Raw genomic sequence first — 20,331 nt, 5'->3', positions numbered from 1 at the left:
TGGTCAGTCCATTTGCCTTTTGACAGAGTTGTCGCTGTTGCTGGGTACCAACCCCATCATGGAATTTTCACTTCATCCATTCAGGTTTCTTAAGGTTGTCATCACTTAGCAGCATGATTACACCCCAGTTTAAGTAAAAGCATAGACGCACCAACATTAGATTTGTGTGGTTTTTGCTCAGCAACAGTGAACAAATCCTCATCTAACTGTAATTAAATTAAAGAGTTCCTAATCAAATTGAAAAATTTAGGATTTAGAAAAACAGTTATGTTATCGCCAATGTAAGATAAACTCCAAGTTGGTTTTCCTAAAAGAGTTGTCTCAGTTGTTTTTTAACAGAACTCTTTAATTTCAAGTTGGTGAGCAGAGCAGAGTCAAGCCAGACCTTTGCCCTGGTAGCTTAGTACTTGTGTATCCATGTCTTCCCCTCCACCATCAACCTCTTGTTTCACCCCTTTGGATGAAGTCAGTCTGTCCATCAGTCGGTTGTTACTCAGCGCTCCTTCCCAGATGTCATTCTAGCAACACTTGAAGTGTATATGAAGTTGTCTTTGGTTTCAACACATCTCATTCATTGTTTTCATTTCTTTAAATGAAGTGCTCTGAAATGAGCATGGCTCTTGGCTCAGTGCCCTACAGCCATGGGAGTTTCCTCTCACTTTCTGTCTTCATGCAACACTGTTCATTGTTAGATGTTCCTTTGGAAATATACTTTGGAAATACTTGAACGTTTGTCCTGAAGGGTAATTTTCAGAGGTTCTATGGCTCTGTATAAACTAGATTGTTTTTTTTTTTTTCATTTTAAAAGGATAGTTCAACATTTTAGGAAAATGAGACTTTGATTACTTTGCAACAGTAAAAGGGGTGAGGACATGGTTAGCCCAGCACAGTGTGAAGACTGGAAGCAAGATGAAACAGCTAGTCAAAGTTGAAAAGTCATCCCTAAAGCCCCTAAAGTCATCAATTTACAAAAAAAAAAATGATGACAGTGCCTGGGTTTTGGTTCAAGTCCCTGTAACGGTACAGTTATATTAAACATGTTACCAGATAAACACAGTGACTGCATCAACTACAGTTTGACAAGAAATAGTTCTAACACATTCAAACCTCCCTTGAAACTACATACTGTCCTATTTACTGCTCTGAAGTTTTTGTTGGGTGTGTTTTTGAACTGTGGACCGAGCCATCTAAGTTTTGCTTTCAGTCTTCTTCTAAGCTACACTAACCACCTCCTGACTCCACCTCTGTACATGCAACACTTGTACTTATTCAAACAATGGTGCTTTAAAATATTTCCAGTGAAGTAAAATAAGACATGCAACCATATCTTCATTCAACCCATTTAGTCATTTCTGCATATACATCTAAGGAAGTTTGAACTCTTGTCATAGGTCTAGGCAATGCATTTATTCATGACTTCCTAGAAATTCTAGCAGTAGGTTGAAGGGCTTCAAACAGTGCTGTTAGAAGTACAAGGTCCCACTTTAATGCAGCCTCTGGATTCCCTCTGTGTGGGTTTGTACCGTCATCTCTCTGCTGTACTTCCTGGAACAGAACATAATAATGCGCATTGTAAAATTCAGTTGGTGGAGAATTGTCAGTGGATTTTAGCACTTTGTGTCTGTCTGCCCTCATCTATCTCTTATTTACTGAGCTGCTTTTCCTTTTTTTCCCTCCCTTGTTTTAGAAGGAAATGGCAGAAGGGTGCTTCAGTCACTGCGGTGTAGGTTACATTTAGTCTATATGAGAAGGCTGTTCTGTTATATAACACTGCTGCAAATGAGAGTTTTAAGTCAGCGTTTTTGAGCAAAGGTGCATTAAATGAACAAACTCAATTGTGGCAGAGCCCTCTTTTTCCAGTGCTTTTCTGTTGACATTTTACATACCACCCACAGGGACATCTTCTGAATTAGCAAGCAGCTAATATGAGAGTACAGATTTGAGGAAATATAGTGCATATTCTCCTAGTGTGTTTGACTAGGAGCTGCACAGTGGCTTGGTGGTTAGCGCTGTTGCCCTCACAGCTTGAAGATCCCCTGTTCATGTGCAGGCCTGGACCTGGGATCTTTCTGTGTGGAGTCTGCATGTTCTCCCTGTGCATGTGTGGGTTTTCTCTGGGTTCTTCAGCTCCCACAGTCCAAAAACATGCTGAGGTTAATTGGTGACTCTAAATTGTCCGTAGATGTGAATGTGAGTGTGATTGTTTGTCTCTATATGTATATCTGTGATCGACTGGTGACCTGTCCAGGTGTCCCCTGCCTTCACCCTAAATCAGCTGGGATAGACTCCAGCCCCCCCATGACCCTAATGAGCATGAAGCGGTATATAGATAATGACCGGATGGATTCATGTTTCATTAGCCTAATACACAAAATAAATTTGAGAAGATTTCACGAAAAATCAAGGTTTGGGTTGACATAAAAGACCTTCATTTGTCATTGTTACAATATCATTTATGGTTAGGGGAAATGTTGACTTTGAATTCTATTCCAGGAACAGTCAGCTCTTTGTCTTCATTGTTACAATACTAAGCAAGTTATAAATGGCCATGGTTAAAAGATACATCAACTGTTGGTTTGAATCTAGAAACAAGCAGCAAGCTACACTTTTAAACTCCAATGTTTTGTCAACTCATCCGTCCACCGCAACCTCCTCCATGTTGACTTTCACTTGATTTCTACCTTTGCTTCTGTCAAATTACTTTTGTTTTACTTGCGTTGTGAAAGTAGAAGAGGAAGAGCATATATCAGCTTGGGGCATAATGTCATCTTCATTGGCATGCAACTGTTTTATCAGGCTACACCTCCCTCTGTCTTCCTCTACATGCTAATGTTCATCTATAGCATCCGTGCCAGCACCTGAATTAAGCAGAATAAATGAATATGTGCAGATCACTCATCCATTCATCCCATCACTCTCTTACTCTGGAAGGAACAGCAGGAAGTATATTGTGAAGAGTTTCTTTCAAAGTTGAAAGCAGTTGGGCAAAAATGACCTGTGGTCTTGACCAAACAAAATTGAGATTTCGAGTGTGAATAAATTGGTACTTTAAGGACTTAGCAGAGTAGTCATCCCTTTTGGTAAACACACACTGTGAAAGACTGCAACCCTAATACTTTGAAAAGATTAAGAGCAAAAGATGAGTTTTCAGGTTTAAACCTCAGATCATTTTTTCCCCCAACTCTTCATGGATCAAGCTCTGCTCTCCATCCTGACAGATGTGTTGTTGTCACCCCCTGCTGGCCTTCTCTGACTCTCCTTCCTCCTCTCAGATCAGCACAGACGACTATAAAGACGGCTCCCTCATCCAGCAGCACACAGAGGAGGCTGACATAGACGTAAGACAAACACAGCTCCCAGTAAAATATTTAACAAGTGCCAAAGAAAGTTTAGTTAATGTGTGTGTGTGTGTGTGTGCACGTGCGTGTGTGTGTGTGTGTGTGTGTGTGTGTGTGTGTGTGTGTGTGTGTGTGTGTGTGTGTGTGTGTGTGTGTGTGTGTGTGTGTGTGTGTGTGTGTGTGTGTGTGTGTGTACGTGTCAGACCAAGCTATGCAGACTGTGTGAGCAGGACAAGGCGGTGAGGATGCAGGAGGAGAAGCTGCAGCAGCTACACAGAGAAAAGGTACAGCTGTCAGTGTGTGTATTCATGTTTTTGTCTTTGTGGAGGCTCAGCTGTGCAGTGAAAAGTATTTGTGTTGTGTGGCAGCACACACTGGAAACAGCCCTGCTGTCTGCCAGTCAGGAGCTGAGTGAACAGAGTGGTTCGAGTGCTGCAGCCACACAGAGTCTGGTCCAGCAGAGAGATGTGCTGCAGAACGGCCTGCTCAGCACCTGCAGAGAGCTGTCCAGAGTCAAGACCGTGAGCACGCACTAACACACCCATGTTCAAAGTTCACTTTATTTGTCTCCCGTGGGAGAAAATTGTCTTAGACAAGGCAAGACATCGAGCTGCACTGCAACACAATAAAACAGAACACATGCTATTAAAAAATACATCATAAATACATGACATATAATAAATAAATACATGACATATGATAAATAAGATAAGTTAAAAAAATAACTTATCTTAACATATATATAATATATGTAACATATCACGATGTTAGCATCGTGATATGTTTTGCACTTTTATAGCAAGCAGGCAAAATTTTATCTGTATGGCATATTTTATTCACAAACAGATCCACTGTGCAGAAAACCCTAAGATAATCCTTGGAACAACCAGAAGAAGAGATATTGATGATATTAGCAGTAGAAGATTTCTTCATGGATAACAGATGTAATATTGTCGTCTTAACAACAAAGCTTTACTGTTTCACTAAGAGTATTAACTGGAAATTTAAGTACTTAGATATACACATGTACAAAATTGTTGGTACCCTTCCATTAAAGAAAGAAAAACCCACAGTGATCAGCAAAATCACCTGAAACTGAATAAATAAAAAAAATACTGAAAATTAATGAATGAAAATCAGGCATTTTTTTTTTTTAAATTGTGGCTCAACTGAATAATTTTTACAAACAAACTTACGAAACTGGCCTGGACAAAAATGATGGTGCCCCTAGAAACTATGGAAAATAATTTGATCGAGGGACGTGTTAAACTAAAGTGTGTCCTGTAATTAGCATCATAGATGTCTTCAAACTTGTAACCAGTCAGTCCACCTATTTAAAGGGTGAGGAGTAGTCTACTTAGCTGTTTGATATCATGGTGCATACCACGCTGAACACTGACCACAGAAAGCTAAGGAGAGAGTTGTCTCAGGAGATTGGAAAGAAAATTATAGACAAGCATGTGAAAGGTAAAGACTGTAAGACCATCTCCAAGCAGCTTGATGTTCCTGTGACTACAGTTGCACATATTATTCAGAGTTTTAAGGTGCACAGGACTGTAGCCAACCTGGACATGGCCACAAGAGGAAACTTAAAGACAAATTGAAGATACAGATAATATGAATGGTAACCAAAGAGCTCAGAACAACTTCCAAAGAGATTAAAGGTGAACTCCAAGGTCAAGGTACATCAGTGTCAGATCACGCCATTCATCGCTGTTTAAGCCAAAGTGGACTTAATGGAAGATGACCGAGGAGGACACCACTGTTGAAAGCCAATCATAATCATCCATGATTTTAAAAAGTCATTACAAAAACATAAAAAAGCAAGACTGTAATTTGTCAAAATGTATGTTGACAAGCCACAAAGCTTCTGGGAGAATGTCCTTTAGATAGATGAGACAAAACTGGAGCTTTTTGGCAAGGCACATCAGCTCTGTGTTCACAGACACTAAGATGGAGCATATCAAGAAAAGAACACTCTCCCTACTGTCAAACATGGAAGAGGCTCGGTTATATTATATGTTGTATATGTTCTGGGGCTACTTTGCTGCATCTGGCACAGGGGGTCTTGAATCTGTGCAGGGTACAATGAAATCTCAACACTATCAAGGGACTATCTTCTCTAGAGAAATGTTCTGCCCAGTGTCAGAAAGCTTGGTCTCAGTCACAGGTCTAACATGGTAATGACCCTCAACACACAGCTGAAAACACCCAACAATGGCTAAGAACAAATCAAGGGACTATTCTGAAGAAGCCTTTTGCGAGCCCTGATCGAAATCCTATTGGACATTTGTGGAAGGAGCTGAAACATGCAGTTGGAGAACATACCCTTCAAATCGGAGACAGCTGGAGCAGTTTGCTCATGAGTGGACCAAAATACCTGCCAACAAGAGCAGAAGTCTCATTGAGAGGTACAGTAATTGCTTGATGGCAGTGATTGCCTCAAAAAGTTGTGCAACAAAATATTAAATTAAGAGTAGCAACATTTTTGTCCAGGCCTGTTTCATTAGTTTGTTTTTTAAAAAGATTCTGTTGAACCACAATTCAAAAACAATGTCCAATTTAAATAATTAATTTTCAGTAAATTTTCATTTATTATTACTTTGGTCAGGTTCAAATTATTTCACTGACCATTGTGGGTATTTCTTTCTTTAACAGAAGCATACCAACAATTTTGTCTACATGTGTACAGGTTATCTGCTGCTTCTTGAGCTCAATGCTGAGAGCAGTATAGTCAGCTCTCTCATCTAGACCATGAGAATTTAGTTTAAATGAACCAAAAATTGTAAAATGGATATTCTCTTGCCACAAACTATTTCAGGGATCTAAGAGCAGGTGAAATGTGATACATTTTGCTTCTTGTTGGAATGCTGCTCTGGCACAGTTCAGGCAGATGAGAACAGAAAAAATGGATGTCCTATAACTTTATACTTTTAAGATGGTGAAATCAGTTTTTGTTATGTTAATGGCATGGCTTTGGAAAATAATTTCAGAATAAAAAACAACAGCCTGATTTTTGCCACCAGTAAAGAAGGAAGTTTGTTCAGCTGAAAGAGATTGTGCGACCTCCAGTTGCTTTCTCTGTGACAGCAATTTAACAGAGCTTATGTGTCCAGGAGAGGTCATTTTTAACAAGGCTCAGAATCTTTAGTCAACATGGTTTTTTTTTTATCTCTGAAACACTAAGAAATGGAGAGTAACAAGACCATAGAAAACACATAGAAGTTTGAGCACACACACACACACACACACACACACACACACACACACACACACACACACGCACACACATGCACACACATATTGACCCTGCTGTTGGCTGATGTCCTGGTTTCAGGAGCTAGAACGCTCCTGGAGGGAGTACGACCGGCTGGAGGCAGATGTGACTTTGGCCAAGTCCAACCTACTGGAGCAGCTGGAGGCCCTGGGCAGCCCACAGGTAACACACACACACACACACACACACACACACACACACACACACACACACACACACACACACACACACACACACACACAGAGTTTATGGGGTGATTAAGATTTAACAGCATTTGTGGGTGTATCATGTACGCATGTACGTGTGTGTCCTCAGACAGAGCCTCCAAGTCAGCGGCACATCCAGATCCAGAAGGAGCTGTGGAGGATCCAGGACGTGATGGAGGCTCTGTCCAAAAATAAACCACAGCGGAGCACAGACAGCAGTGAGACTCTCAAATTATACTTCCATACGTCACATTCTCAGACTCGTTTCACAAGTATCTGTTGTGATTAACAATAAGTGGGTCCCCTGCGTTGCCACTTTGGGTTTGTTCATGAACAATACAACACAACATAATCATTCTATACTGTCATGTTTTTTCGAGTATGTCTCTGTGACTGCAGTGAAGCAATCACCTTAGCTCTGAATAATTTTCAGCACATTACAGAAATGTTGGAAACCTAAGGATTTAAAATTCTGGGACAGATGTGGGCTGTTATATTCTGTGTGAATCTGGAGCACTTTGAACTTACAAAGTTACCTGGCACATATTTAGAAACATGGCCTGAACATGTGTCAGTAAATGGTTTTTCAGGTGTACTTTGTCATGTCAAGATGTCAGTTCCATATCTCTTCTCCCTGCGTTTCCTGTGTTCAGCAGATTTTCCTGGTTCCAAACTACTCTCCAATCAACAGAAAAATGAGGTGAGGCAACGATGCAGCCCACTTTACACCACTCACACTCTCAGATAATTCACATTCAGAAATAAAAGTCCTCTTTGAAGTCAGAATGATTCTGTGATCTAGTTAATGTAATTAACATGGATTTGATGGTATGTGCATCCTTTCTGATCTGAGATTCACCTGCTGGCAAGCTATCAATTTTTGTGCTATAGAGTCAGAATCCATTCTGAGTAATGCGACCATGTGATCCATCACATGGTCGCATTACTCAGCAGGAACATGTGAATGATTTCCTGCACATGATTTCTGCACAGGATAATATTATTTTGTAAATTGTGTATCTTCATCTACAGTGTTGCAGAGTGTTTTTTACAAAGCACATTGTAAATGTGCGTAGATCGATTTCTTGCATACCATGCAGCCAGTGGGTTCAGTTAAATTCAGTATGCCATGGAAATCAACTTAATGAATCTACCAGTGACCTGTTACTGCCAAATGACACTGCATTTGGTGATGCAGTAGAGAGCAGGGACTGAAAATCCTTGTTGGTGTGTTCGTGATTTGTCCAACATTCCAGACTTTAGCGTGCTTATTTAACAGCAATGTTTTATTCCAAGAAGGAATCAAATTCCTAATTTAATTTCATAATAAAATAATACTTTGCATTAATGGCAGTTTTTGTCATTCTGCTTTGATTTTTGAACAGTGTAATCCTGTACATTGCTTTGCAGAGGCTCTCAAAGCGTGATCAGACTGAACAGGCAGCAAATTTTGCGAACTTTTGAGTTCACATCCCATAACTTTACAACTTTGGTTCACTGTCACAGCAGGCAACTCTTACAGTTTTTCTCTATTGATAAGACACTATTCCTGAAAAATAGCACACACTTCCTAAAACACTGCACAATATCTTCTTTATGAGGACACAATTCGCAAAGCACTGCACACGTGTCAAAAGCTCACTTTATTGTCAAATTTTGAACTTTGTTTTCAAAATTAGCACACATAAAGCAAAACTGGGACACTGCACTGCTAAATACAACACACTCTTCTCTCACTGTTTTCACATGAAGTTTAAAAAAATGATACAGTCCTCAAAAATGACAACTTAAACACCAATGCATCCTATAAATGAATCAGAGGGGGCCATTGCAGTGCCTGACTGTACATTACAAAATAAAAATAATGTTAGACAAAAAATAAAATACTGCATTGTACATAGTACAGTATGCAAATATTCACCACGTCTGCATCAATTCTTTCAGCCTGGTCAGACCACAGGACCTCATCAACATCACAAGCTATATTTTCTCTTGCCAGTCAACGTGGAAAGAAAGACCTAGTGTGTCTGATCCAGCCCTGACATGCATCAACAGAAACATCACCACATGCTAAGACCATTAATTCCAAGAGATTTTCCTGAATGTATGGCTGTCGCTCATATACCTTCCACCTCCATCTAGAGAAGCACTCTGAACTATGGGAGCCCAACAGGCAGGCGGTAGTGGCGGATGTTGATGAGAAAATCGATTTTCATTAAAACAAATCGACATTAAGTACAAAGTCGAATTAATCGACAAAATCATTTTATCACCCAGCCCTAATAGTCCTCTATGAAAACTAACATTGTCCGAGATGTATTCATATGGTCTATCATCAGAATCCAACTGAAAAATTCCCTGGAACAAACGCACACAAAACAGAGAAAAAGTCAGTCATGTACACTTTCTGTAATTTTACTAGCACTTGTGAACCATAATTATGCATTAGATTTTTTACAGTATTCTCAGAACATTTCTGACTGCTTGTATTGTTCCAGTATAGACATGTCACTGAAGTGGCAAACATCATTTACATACCATGTAAAGTAAACCACAATAAACCTGAAACCATTTACTTTATGCACCATCCTTACCATCTGCTGACCTTAACAACAGATTCTTTTCTCAACAGCTAATGCTGTTTCCCAGCAGGTTTTATAGTGTGCAGTTCATTGACAAAAGTGTTTTCAGCTTTGACCTGTTGTGTCTTAATTGTGACAGCTGTGTTGGAACAGTGTCCCAATTCTACCTTCTAGGGTTCACTTTTTGAAAAATGTGTGCTGTGAGTGAAAACTGTGTTCAAATGAGCAAAAAACGAGTGCAAGAGTTTTGGAAACTGCATGCAAACCATGAATAGAGTTCAAGGTTTTGACACCAGAGTCCTGTTTTTGAGAAATGTGTGCAGTCAGTTGGTGGCTGCATGCAGTGAATGGAATTCAGTGTCTTATCAGTCAAGAAAAAATGTAATTGAACAAGAGCTCTGATGAAGCAACTATACGCTACCTACCACCAAAGAGCAGATAAATAGCATTAACTGCTAAACATAGTATTGCATTTAGTGACTTAAGACAAACATTTCTGGAAAAAAGCTGTAAAGGAACATTAACCTGTAAGTCACCATCTCTGAATGACAAAATCCTGTCGCCAAAACAGCTTGTCCATGCAACAGTGTCACTAAATATGACTCCAAAAGAATGATGTTGCTCTGTGTCTGTAGGATGTGTATATAAGTTAAATGTTCGCTATTCATTTGCTGTAAGAACTTGCTGAGACATACACCAATCAGCCACAACAATAAAACCACCTTCCTAATTAGATTAGTTTGGATTTAACTTCATTGTCATCGCACAGGGTACAAGTGCTAAGACAACAAAATGCAGTTTAGCATTTAACCAGAAGGGCAAAAGCAGCATTGAAGTGCAAGTGTATGGGTGTATGTGTGTATTTTAGTGTTGTGCTTATATTATTTTAACTTACTTATTATATATTGTGTATTTTTGTGTGGTTTTTTTTTAAGTAGCATGTGTTCTGTTTTATGTGTTGCAATGAAGCTTGATTTTACCTTTGTCAAAGATAGGGCTGGACCCGAATATCTGAATATTTGGTCCCAACAGTGGTATCCAGATATTAATTTTGAGATCCGAATATTGCCCCCCCATCGGGCATTACGAACCGAGCTGAAAATTCGGCTCCTTCGTCCACCGCCTCTGACCTTCCGGACCACACTGAATATTCGGTTCGTTCCTACGTCCGTCAACCCTCCCCACTCCCCCGTCGGACGTGACGGAGTGGACCGAATATTCGGATATTCATCATTAATAGGGCCCGACTATCCGGAGCTCTGAAACTGCTATTCGGGCCAGCCCTAGTTTAAGACAAATTTCTACAATAAAGTAAAACTTGACTTGACAATATAAAGTAGATATTCTGAATCTACAGGTGGAGTAGGGTAGGGGGTGGTGCAGAGTTAAGCTGTTCCTGAGCCTGCGGTAGTGCCTCCAAGAGGGCAGGAGGGCAAAACGATTGTGTCCAAGATGAGACGTGTCCCTGATGATGCTTTATAGGTCCCTATCGTGCCACTAAAACACCTGAATTGACACTGAATCTCTGGGGGTGTCCTGTGAGGTTTGCACTGGGATGTTAACAGCAGATCCTTTTGGGTACCACAGGGATCTCTGTGGATCTGAATGGTTCCAGCACATCCCATGTCAATTCAGTCTCACCTGTCAGTGGTTTTAATATTGTAGCTGATCTGTGTATGTCAGTGTTTGGAGCTGTGCTACCTTCAAGTGGCTAAAACATCAATTAAAGCAAGCATAACCTTAACATTAACAAGTGTTTAGGTGTTATGACCTCAGTTTGCACTCCATGGGGCAGTCCAGATAAACATGCATCTTTGCGTTGCTATATCTCTAAAATTTGTTCGGTCTGAAGACACTGTTAAAAGGTTCTGGACTTCACCAACAAGGAGGCTGTCCAGAATGGTAAAGCTTGTACCTGATGACAGGAAATATTGTCTGTTACCTTGGAATGACACTAGCTGTGTTAACTGTCAACAGGCAGTGACGATGCTGCCACTCAGTCCTCCAAAAGAGGGCAACAGTGTGCCCCCCCGGCCACCCCTCCCCCAGTACTACGACTCCTCAGAGCACCCCCCTCACGTGCCCCCCCACCACTCACACCCCAGCGGCCGACTGCCCCCCCACACTCACCGCCCTGAAGACCGCAAGACAGGCTCCAGAAACGGAGTGCACAGTGTAAGAGCTGCTGAAAGCGTCCATGGCACCCCCGCCCCTCCATACCTGCCTCCACCATCCACATCTTTAGTTTGCCTTTGTGACCACCGTCCATCAGCACACTGAGCCACTGAATCTGAGCTCCTCATTTTACAGAAATCTGTATACACCCAACCATCGTTACCTTCATTTTATCATTTTCACTTCCTCAGCTCCATCCTAAAGGTTGATTTCGTTTACACTTTTGAGGGTTATGCTTTATTGTGTTGGTTTACACTTGTTTTTTTCAGTGCATTTTGCTCCTCCATACCTCATGAGCCCATTGAGATTCTGAACAGCAGACAGCTACATACATGGGTTTTTACATTTTTTTTATACATACAGTGTGCAGTGTGCAGAAGATTCAGTTTATTTTAAGGACTGTGTTCAAATTAGTTCAAACTTGGCTTTTACAAATGCTAATATTTGGCACTGGTCTTATATGGAGACTAGTTATTTCAGCTCAGTTTTATTTATATAGTGCAAAATCAAACATACTGAATGCCATTTCAAAGGACTTTACATTGTATTGTCAAGGTCTGATAGTTTATAGAGAAAAAACAACAATTCTGGTAGAGCAGTGGGGAGGAAAGTACTTGTTTTCAGCCTTAATAGGGTTTTTGTACAGCATGTACATGTTTGTATCAGACTGCTGCTGAACAGTGTGTATTCTTACCCTGCGCATGCCTTCCCCTTGTCCTCACAGCAAGCTCCAGACTACCGGCTGTATAAGAGCGAGCCCGAGCTGACAACAGTTAAGGAGGAAGTGGACGAGGCCAATGGGGAGGACAAGGACAAGACCGAGACGTCTGCTGAGAGTAAAGACACTGCAGCCTCCAAAGGTACATCTAGACTCCTTCACATAAAGCTGGTTCTGTTACACATAGTCTTTGTTGGACTATCCAGTTTTCAGTCATGTGGTATCTACTATTATCCAAATACTGTTTATGAGCTTCCACATCTCTGTTTTTCAGTGAAGTGATGTACATTATTGTGACATAAGAAGCTGGAATTTAGTCATGGACCCTAGAAAAGAATGGTGGACTTCCTATAAACCATTACAGGGAATTGCATAATCCTGGCAAACAAAATCCATGCTAACAAGCAAACAGCCATGATGCAAGTTATATAAGCTTTAGGAGTAAAGCTTATATAACTTGCATCAGGGCTGTTTGCTTGAACCAAAAAAAAGTTTCAGTCCCGAAGTCACTGAACACCTTGTAATCCCAAAGGTTTCTTTCCACAAGTGCATAGTGTGATCGATAGTCACAGTGGCAGACAAGTCTAGGATTGTGAAAATCACCAGTGTATTCCTCCAGGTGCATTCGAAATGTCTCAGGGCTGCATTTTTATTTTCCTCGTATTTAGCATTTACATCATGGATTCAATAAATAAAAAAAGATGAACATATTCTCAGGTTCTGAAAGGTGAAGCCAACAGGAAGTGCTTTCTTTCTAACAGCCAGGAGAAGGGGGAGTCTGCTCTGGTTACATGAGGTGTTGAGATTGTACAGAAGTCTTTGAGAAAATGACCCTACCCTGCCCTGATCTGTTACCTCAGTAACATTTTCTACATGAGTTTATGATTTCAATCACTATCTTCAAGTCTCCCTCAATAGAACTAGATGTTCATTTAGTAAAATAGGGTCCCACTTAAAGGAAAATCAACAGTAAAGCAGGGTATGTTTTAACCAGGGACTACCCTGTGACCTTTGTTATCGTATCTCATTCTGTGTTGTCCTCGGATTCACTTGTAAGACCACTGCTTGCCCGTTACAGCCACTTTCAAAAAGCCAGAATGACGACAGGGAAATTCCAAGGCTTCAAAGCAGTTGTTCCACAAATCAGTGGGTTGCGTCACATGTGCTACATCCTTTCTTTATATGAAATTCTCAGAGTAGACACTGTATCAGTTTTTCAGTTTTTATTTGAAAAACACAGTACAGATAACATGGATTCCACTGGCTGTAATTGCACTGAACCACTATCAAAGTGAGATATTGCTGATAAACAGCAATTATATCTCCAAATATCTCCAGCATTGGTTTACATTCATGTTTTCTTCCTTGTATGTTCTGTGTACAGGAGCGGGGTTAAATGTTCTGCCACAACACAAGTAATTAGCCTGACTCCAGCGTTTGTTTGCTAATGTATTAGTGATGGTGTTCCCTGCTAACTCTCCAACAGTGCCCCCCTACCCCATGGGCATCATCCCTCCGAGGACCAAATCTCTCATGAGCCCTCCCGAGTCCTCCACCATCGCCTCCTATGTCACCCTGAGGAAGACTAAGAAACCTGATTCCAGATCTGTGAGTCTTGCCTTTAGCATCAAGAGAGATCTAAAAATGGAGATGAAATGAACTCATTCCAGTTCAGCTAATGTGTCAGAAACAGCCTAAAGGAAAGCTGTTTTGTTTTTCCATTGTTTTGACTTTCTGTGTGGGCCATATTATTTTAACACTGAATTTGTTCTCTCAGATGTTTTTGTATGTCATTGTCTGATACTGATTCAGGGCAGGTAGTATTCTTGCTGTAGGAGCCATTTTTGCACATACTACATTTTGCAAGTGTTGCCCAACAAAAGGGTTTCCCCTTTTCCCTGCAGCTTCACTGGTTGTCTCTGAGCTGAAAATGGTTGTATAAAACTCTGTCTTGTGTTCTGAGTTTATTTAGCAAACACAGTATCTACTATTTCTTATTTCCTTTTGTCAGTGCATAAAAAAGAACCTTTGTGTTCTTTAATCTGTCACTCTTTGACCACAGTTGTTGTGGAGGTTTCCACTTCAGTTAATCTTGTCCTGCTGATGTTGGCATGGAAAACAAATGTGTGAAAAAATAAAAAAAAGAGCAGCACTTAAGATCCACATTTTACAGGATTTTCTCTTTATTTACCACAGAGATTCACAGCCCTATCACGTCTGAGAAGTGCACCTCATAATGCTGTAGGCCCACATAACTCTGATTAATTTACTTTTACTTTTAGTTTGGAAATCAGTGATGAGTCAGTAATGTACATATTAATTAACACATTAAACTGGCAAAATGAACCATCCAACTTAAAAGATAGAACGATGGAACGATGAGTCTGTAATGGAAATAATAAAAACCCTTAACAGAGGAGGAAGATGAAGCACAGGTAGCATTAGCAGTAATTTAATTTAGTTATGATATGGGGCAGTGGTGGCGCAACGGTTGAGTCTCTGGACTACTGATCAGAAGGTCAGAGGTTCAAGCCCCGATGCAGCCACTGTTGGGCCCTTGAGCAAGGCCCTTAACCCTTCCTGCTCCAGGAATGCTGACCCGTCGCTCTGACCCCCCCCCCCCCCCCCCCCCCCCCCCAATTGGGGAAAGATGTTTTACAGTTTTTAGGTTTGAGAAAATATGTCATTTTGGTGATTTTTTTAAAAAGAGAACATGTCTTTCAAACCCACTGGTGGATTTTAGGGTTCAGAGGGCTTTAGAAAAGCACCCAAGATGGCAGATCCTATTGTTTTCTTGTCAGCTTTATTTTCTTATTTGTACTATCAACTTTAGTCAAGCAGCGTCACATGAACCAGTTATAGATGCACAGACAGAGACAAATGCTTTAAAGATGAATAGCATGTAGCATCACAACAGATCATACTTGAGCTTTAAGTATTTTGTAGTTCCTGATGAGAAACTTCTTGCAATGTTATCCAAAAACAGTAAGATGCAGTTGTGGATCATCTCCAGAACTGTAATAGTGTTTACATGCAGAAATTAAAATAGAGGTCCAGGAGGCCTGCATTACACCTTGAGAAAATGTACATATCCAGTGTTCAGCAGAAGATTTGGATCACTAAAGCAAAGACAAATTTCAGGACTGAGTTGCAAATTAATCACAATTTGTGATAAACAATCTATACCTTCTGCCAAAAACTATGTAAAGTCATGGTTTATTGCAAGATAAAAGTCTTACACTCAGCCTTGTCCTGTGCAGGATCGTCCCAGGAGTGCAGTGGATCAGACAGGATTTGGGGAGAGAGAGGTGGGTAGGACAAGGATGAGTGTAGAGGAGCAGCTAGAGAGGATAAGAAGAAACCAGCAGGCCTCTTCACTCCGTGAAAAGAAGAGAGAGACTCCATCTCGCTCACCCTCCTTCAGTAGAGACAACCCGTTCATTGTCCTGCAGGTGATATCACACTCACACACTGTATACATGGGGCCTTAGTGACACTGTGTTTAATTTTTCCTTCAGCCTTGAAAACTGTCGAACATTTTCAGTGTGGATTTAATTCAAGTGTGTCTGTGCTGTTGTTCATGTGTGTGTGCAGAATCGCAGCCAGACAGAGGGGGCCTGTGCAGACCCTGTGCAGCTGGAGGCGGCTCTGCAGCAGCTAAAGGCAGCTCACATGGAACAGAGCAAGATGGCTGCTGAGGCTGCACAAACTCACACAGAGACAGTGTCAACGCAGGTTCATGGGTCTTTGTTTACATTTTTTATATTATAGTCATAATCACATTCAGGAAGATGTAAACTCTACTGGCAACAAGTTGCAACTGCACCATCATTGGTTCTATGGAGGATTGGAGACGTCCTGTTGTGTCCACAAGGGCTGTACATGGTCATTCTGTAGTAAATAGCCAACATCCAGATGTTCTATTTGGATGAGAGTTTTCGGTTAGCTGTTTTCTCAAATGGTCTCATAATAAATTTAAAACTATGAAAGAAGGTCTCTGGATTCTCTTTGCGTCATTCAAAAATGCTCCCAGTGTTAAAATGCTGTTTTGGTCCTTAGCAAAACACCAAGCTGGTTTAGAAGCTACTTACAGGACAGAATACAGTATGTTCATATAAATGGCCATGAATCCCAGGGGAAAATAATTAATCATGGGGTTCCCCAGGGCTCCGTTCTGGGGCATTTATTATTTACTATACATATAAATGATTTTGCTAATGTGTCTGACAGTGTTCATAAAGTCCTGTTTGCGGACGACACAAACTTGCTCATGCCTCACAAGAGTCCAATTACACTTCAGGCTCTAGCTAATATGGAGTTGGAGAGAGTTGATTCTTGGTTTAAATGCAATAAACTATCACTCAACATCAAGAAAACAAACTACATAGTATTTCATTCTGTTAGAAATAAAAGTATTACCAATCATATCCCTCTCAATATAACTGACTGAATATTCGGATATTCGGGTCCAGCCCTAAATATTACATGATCAAACTTCGTACATCTATGCTATCTATGTAACATTCCTTTTCATTCAATTATTTCAATCCTATATTTTGCTGCTTTTTATTAATGTTAAATCTACTGAAAAAAATAACAGGTGTATAAAACTTTATTCATGTGCTTCAGTGCATAATATGCCAAAAAAAAGGTGTGTAAAGCTTCACAGACTTCTGTACAAACAGCTCATGACTTGATTCTGTTTAAATCTGCAGGAGGTGCAGAGAGCGGAGGAGGTGAAAGATGCCAGGTGTGAGGAAAAACAGCAGGACAGGGACATGACCCTGCAGAGTGTGAAGAAGCCACAGGCTGAGACCAACAGCATAGACAGTGAGGTACTGCAGAGACACCACTTTAGCTTCCCTTCACATTAAAATTAAATGACGTGACATGTCTGTAGAGAATTTAAATATGTTTAAAGTATTTCTGAGCAGCCACACTAGAAAGCAGAGCGAGAAACTGGCTGTCCAAATGAAAGGGGGGAGAAGCAATGTCATTTACATTTGGGGGTAACAGCGTACACATCATCGGTGCCAGATGAGGACACTAAAAATCTCTGGGTGGCACAAAACCAAAATCCATAGCTAAACTTCAGGAATTCTGTTTTGCTGTTGTAGTATAGAGGCTACAATTGAGGCCAAAATTGTTATCCCCCCAGCGATTATGGAGCATTTTCTTAAAATTCTGCCCAATTGTTTCATCATTGATAAAACTTAATATAATCAAACATTCACTGGTGCTATTTAGTAGTTTTTGGTACATTTTGGAATGTAAATTTTTTTTAGACTTGGTTTATGTATGTCAAATATAGTGAAAAATGGGGTGATCAAACATATTAGCATGTGAATTTTTGCTTTCAAAACACACCTTATCAACCAATCGGCTTCCAAACCACATCTGTGCAGTCAATTGGCTTCCTAACAACACTTGAGCATTCAGTCAGCACCATTCAGGGCACTTTTTTTTTTCCCACAATATTTTTTATTGAATTTTTCAAAAACAAAACAGCTAAAACAAAACAACAACAAAAAAAAATAATAAATAAAAATAAAAAATACACAATCATAACTACCACCAACACAATCAAACCAACAACAGTGCTTCTCTGTTTTGATTGAATAACTTGTTACAAAAAGTGCCTTACAAACATCTTAATAAAAGGAAATCTAAGAAAGTAAATCACAAACATGAAAACTGCAAGATCCACTCTCATCATTCACCTTCTTCTTCAGGTGTTACATTTGAATTCATAACATAATCAATAAAAGGCCGCCATATCTTCTTAAACTCATGCTTTTTAGCTTTCAGTATATATGTTATTCTTTCAAGTGGAAGGTTTGTTAACATCTGTCTCAACCACTGAGTCACAGCTGGTCTATTAGTATTTTTCCATAATAGTGCAATGCATTTTTTGGCATTCAGCAAACTGAGGTCTATGAACGTTCTTTCATTTTTATTGAAGTTATGTTTTTCCGGATATAGACCCAACAAAAACAGTTTAGGGTTCAATACAATTTGTTTTGAAATTATTCTTTCAATTGTTACTCTCACCTCTTCCCAAAACATTCTAATTTTCCTACATTGCCATAAACAATGAAAGAGAGTTCCTTTACTTTCCATACATTTTGTACATGTGTCTGGTATATTTTTATTATATCCATTTAGTTCCACTGGTGTAACATACATCCGCATTAACCATTTATAATGTATCAATTTAAGACGTGCATTTATTGATTTGTTTGGACTCCTGCACATGCCTTTTCCCACTGTTCCTCTGAAACGTCAATTTGAAGATCTTCTTTCCAGGCATTCAGCCTCTTCTGTGAGTTTTCAGATGAGGAAAGTGTCAAAAAAATTATACAACTCTGAAATTATACCTTTTCTTATACTGTCCTTAATCAAGATTTTTTCCAAGGGTGAATAAGTAGGTCGAGTGAGCACATTATTTTGATTTGATCGAATAAAATCTCTAAGCTGAAGGTATTTAAAAAAGTGTGTTTTATTGAGATTAAATTTAATCCTCAACTCTTTAAAAGACATTATAGTATTTGAATGCGGCAGAAATAAGTCTTGAATTTTTTTTATTCCTTTGAAATTCCATAATTTGAATGCTGCATCTGCTCTACCTGGTATAAATTGGTTATTGCCCCATATTGGGCTAAATTGTGACAGTGAGTGTGGCTCTTTTAAATATTTTTTAACATCACACCATATCTTAATCATGTGTTTTATAATTGGATTTTTAACTTGTCTCTGTAGTTTTTTAGCCTGGTCTGAGTATATGAATAAGGGAAGAGGTAAAGACAAGTTATAAGACTCCATTTCAGTCCAATGGGGATGATCAGTTGTTGCGAAGTAATGCGTCATAGACCTCAGTTGTGCCGACCAGTAATACAACATTACATTTGGACATTTCAGACCTCCGCGATCAAATGGTAAATACAATAAGGACAAACGTAGTCTAGCCTTCCTATTGTTCCATATAAATTCAGGGCACTTAAACACGTTATTGAGAGGAAGTACTCTTACTCACCAGGTCAAAGACAAAGGAAAATCAGTCTTGAACTTACAAAAAAGATAGTGGAGGCTCATAATAAGGGGGAAGGCTGTACTGCCATTTCCAAGCATCTTACAATGTCTAGAACAGCTGTATGTTGCATCATTGCTAAGTACAAACAGACAAATTCTGTAACAAACAAGCTTGGGTGTGGTTGACAGTACAAGATTTCAAGAACTCTGGAGAGGAAAATAGTCAGGGATATCAGCAATGTCAGAAGCCCCAGACATCTGCCAAGATGATTGTTGCTGACCTTGCCTCTTCTGGAGTTGATGTCTCAAGGAACACAGTTGTGAGGGCTCTTCATCATGGTGGGCTTCAAGGCCATTGTCCCAGAAGAAGCCCTTTATTCAAAGAGCAGCACATCAGAGACAGAACCAAAGCATACATCAAAATTGGTCCAACAGTTCTTAAAGGACCCTAAAACCCAGGTCCTGGAGTGGCCCACACAGAACCCAGATCTCACGCCTATTGAGTATCTGTGGTGGGTCCCAAAATGGATGTCTATGCTCAGAAACCATGCAGTTTGGACCAGCTGGAACAATTTGCATTGGAAGAATGTGCCAAAATCCCTCAAGAGACATGTGCCAAACTTGAAAAGAACCACTCTAGGAGGTTGTTGTCAGTTGTGACTCAGAAAGGGCACACTATTGACTATTAATGGCCAGGGGGCAAATCATTTTAGCCATGTCATTTTTGCCTTTTCTTCTTTCAACTTATTGCATCAATAAAATGTCCGAATCAAATTTAGTGAACATTTTGTCGTTGTTATTTTGGAAACAAATAAACCATAAACGATTTGTTAATGGTCATTTCCATGGAGAAATCATAGGTTGTGTCTGATTTCACAGCGGGGGCTAATAATTTTGGCTTCAACTGCAGGTGAGCACTATGTCAATGAATGTGACATTTCAAGATTGCACACTAATATACCTTGGTGTTGCTTCTTATTTTACAGTTTATGCTACCAATTATCTG

General features: G+C 39.9%; 1 protein-coding gene across 19 annotated transcripts in view; it reads left to right on the top strand.

Annotated features, from left to right (window-relative positions):
* The window catches only part of LOC111563581 (pleckstrin homology domain-containing family A member 5-like), a 294,554-nt gene that overhangs the window by 262,172 nt on the left and 12,051 nt on the right, over window positions 1–20,331 (top strand). For 15 of the 19 annotated variants that reach the window (XM_055006634.1, XM_055006642.1, XM_055006640.1 and 12 more), the window contains 12 exons: window positions 3,273–3,338; window positions 3,542–3,622; window positions 3,707–3,859; window positions 6,676–6,777; window positions 6,931–7,039; window positions 7,475–7,521; window positions 11,381–11,578; window positions 12,303–12,438; window positions 13,783–13,904; window positions 15,557–15,748; window positions 15,891–16,031; window positions 17,012–17,131. In XM_055006634.1, the coding sequence (XP_054862609.1) occupies window positions 3,273–3,338; window positions 3,542–3,622; window positions 3,707–3,859; window positions 6,676–6,777; window positions 6,931–7,039; window positions 7,475–7,521; window positions 11,381–11,578; window positions 12,303–12,438; window positions 13,783–13,904; window positions 15,557–15,748; window positions 15,891–16,031; window positions 17,012–17,131 (1,467 nt within the window). The remainder of the gene's footprint in view (window positions 1–3,272; window positions 3,339–3,541; window positions 3,623–3,706; window positions 3,860–6,675; window positions 6,778–6,930; window positions 7,040–7,474; window positions 7,522–11,380; window positions 11,579–12,302; window positions 12,439–13,782; window positions 13,905–15,556; window positions 15,749–15,890; window positions 16,032–17,011; window positions 17,132–20,331) is intronic. The other 4 variants (XM_055006653.1, XM_055006639.1, XM_055006632.1 and 1 more) reach the window with 3 other exon arrangements.

Source organism: Amphiprion ocellaris, chromosome 21, assembly GCF_022539595.1.
Source record: "Amphiprion ocellaris isolate individual 3 ecotype Okinawa chromosome 21, ASM2253959v1, whole genome shotgun sequence".
Classification (NCBI taxonomy): domain Eukaryota; kingdom Metazoa; phylum Chordata; class Actinopteri; family Pomacentridae; genus Amphiprion; species Amphiprion ocellaris.
The sequence above is the reverse complement of the archived record's forward strand: the minus strand, read 5'-3'. Positions and strand labels throughout refer to the sequence as shown.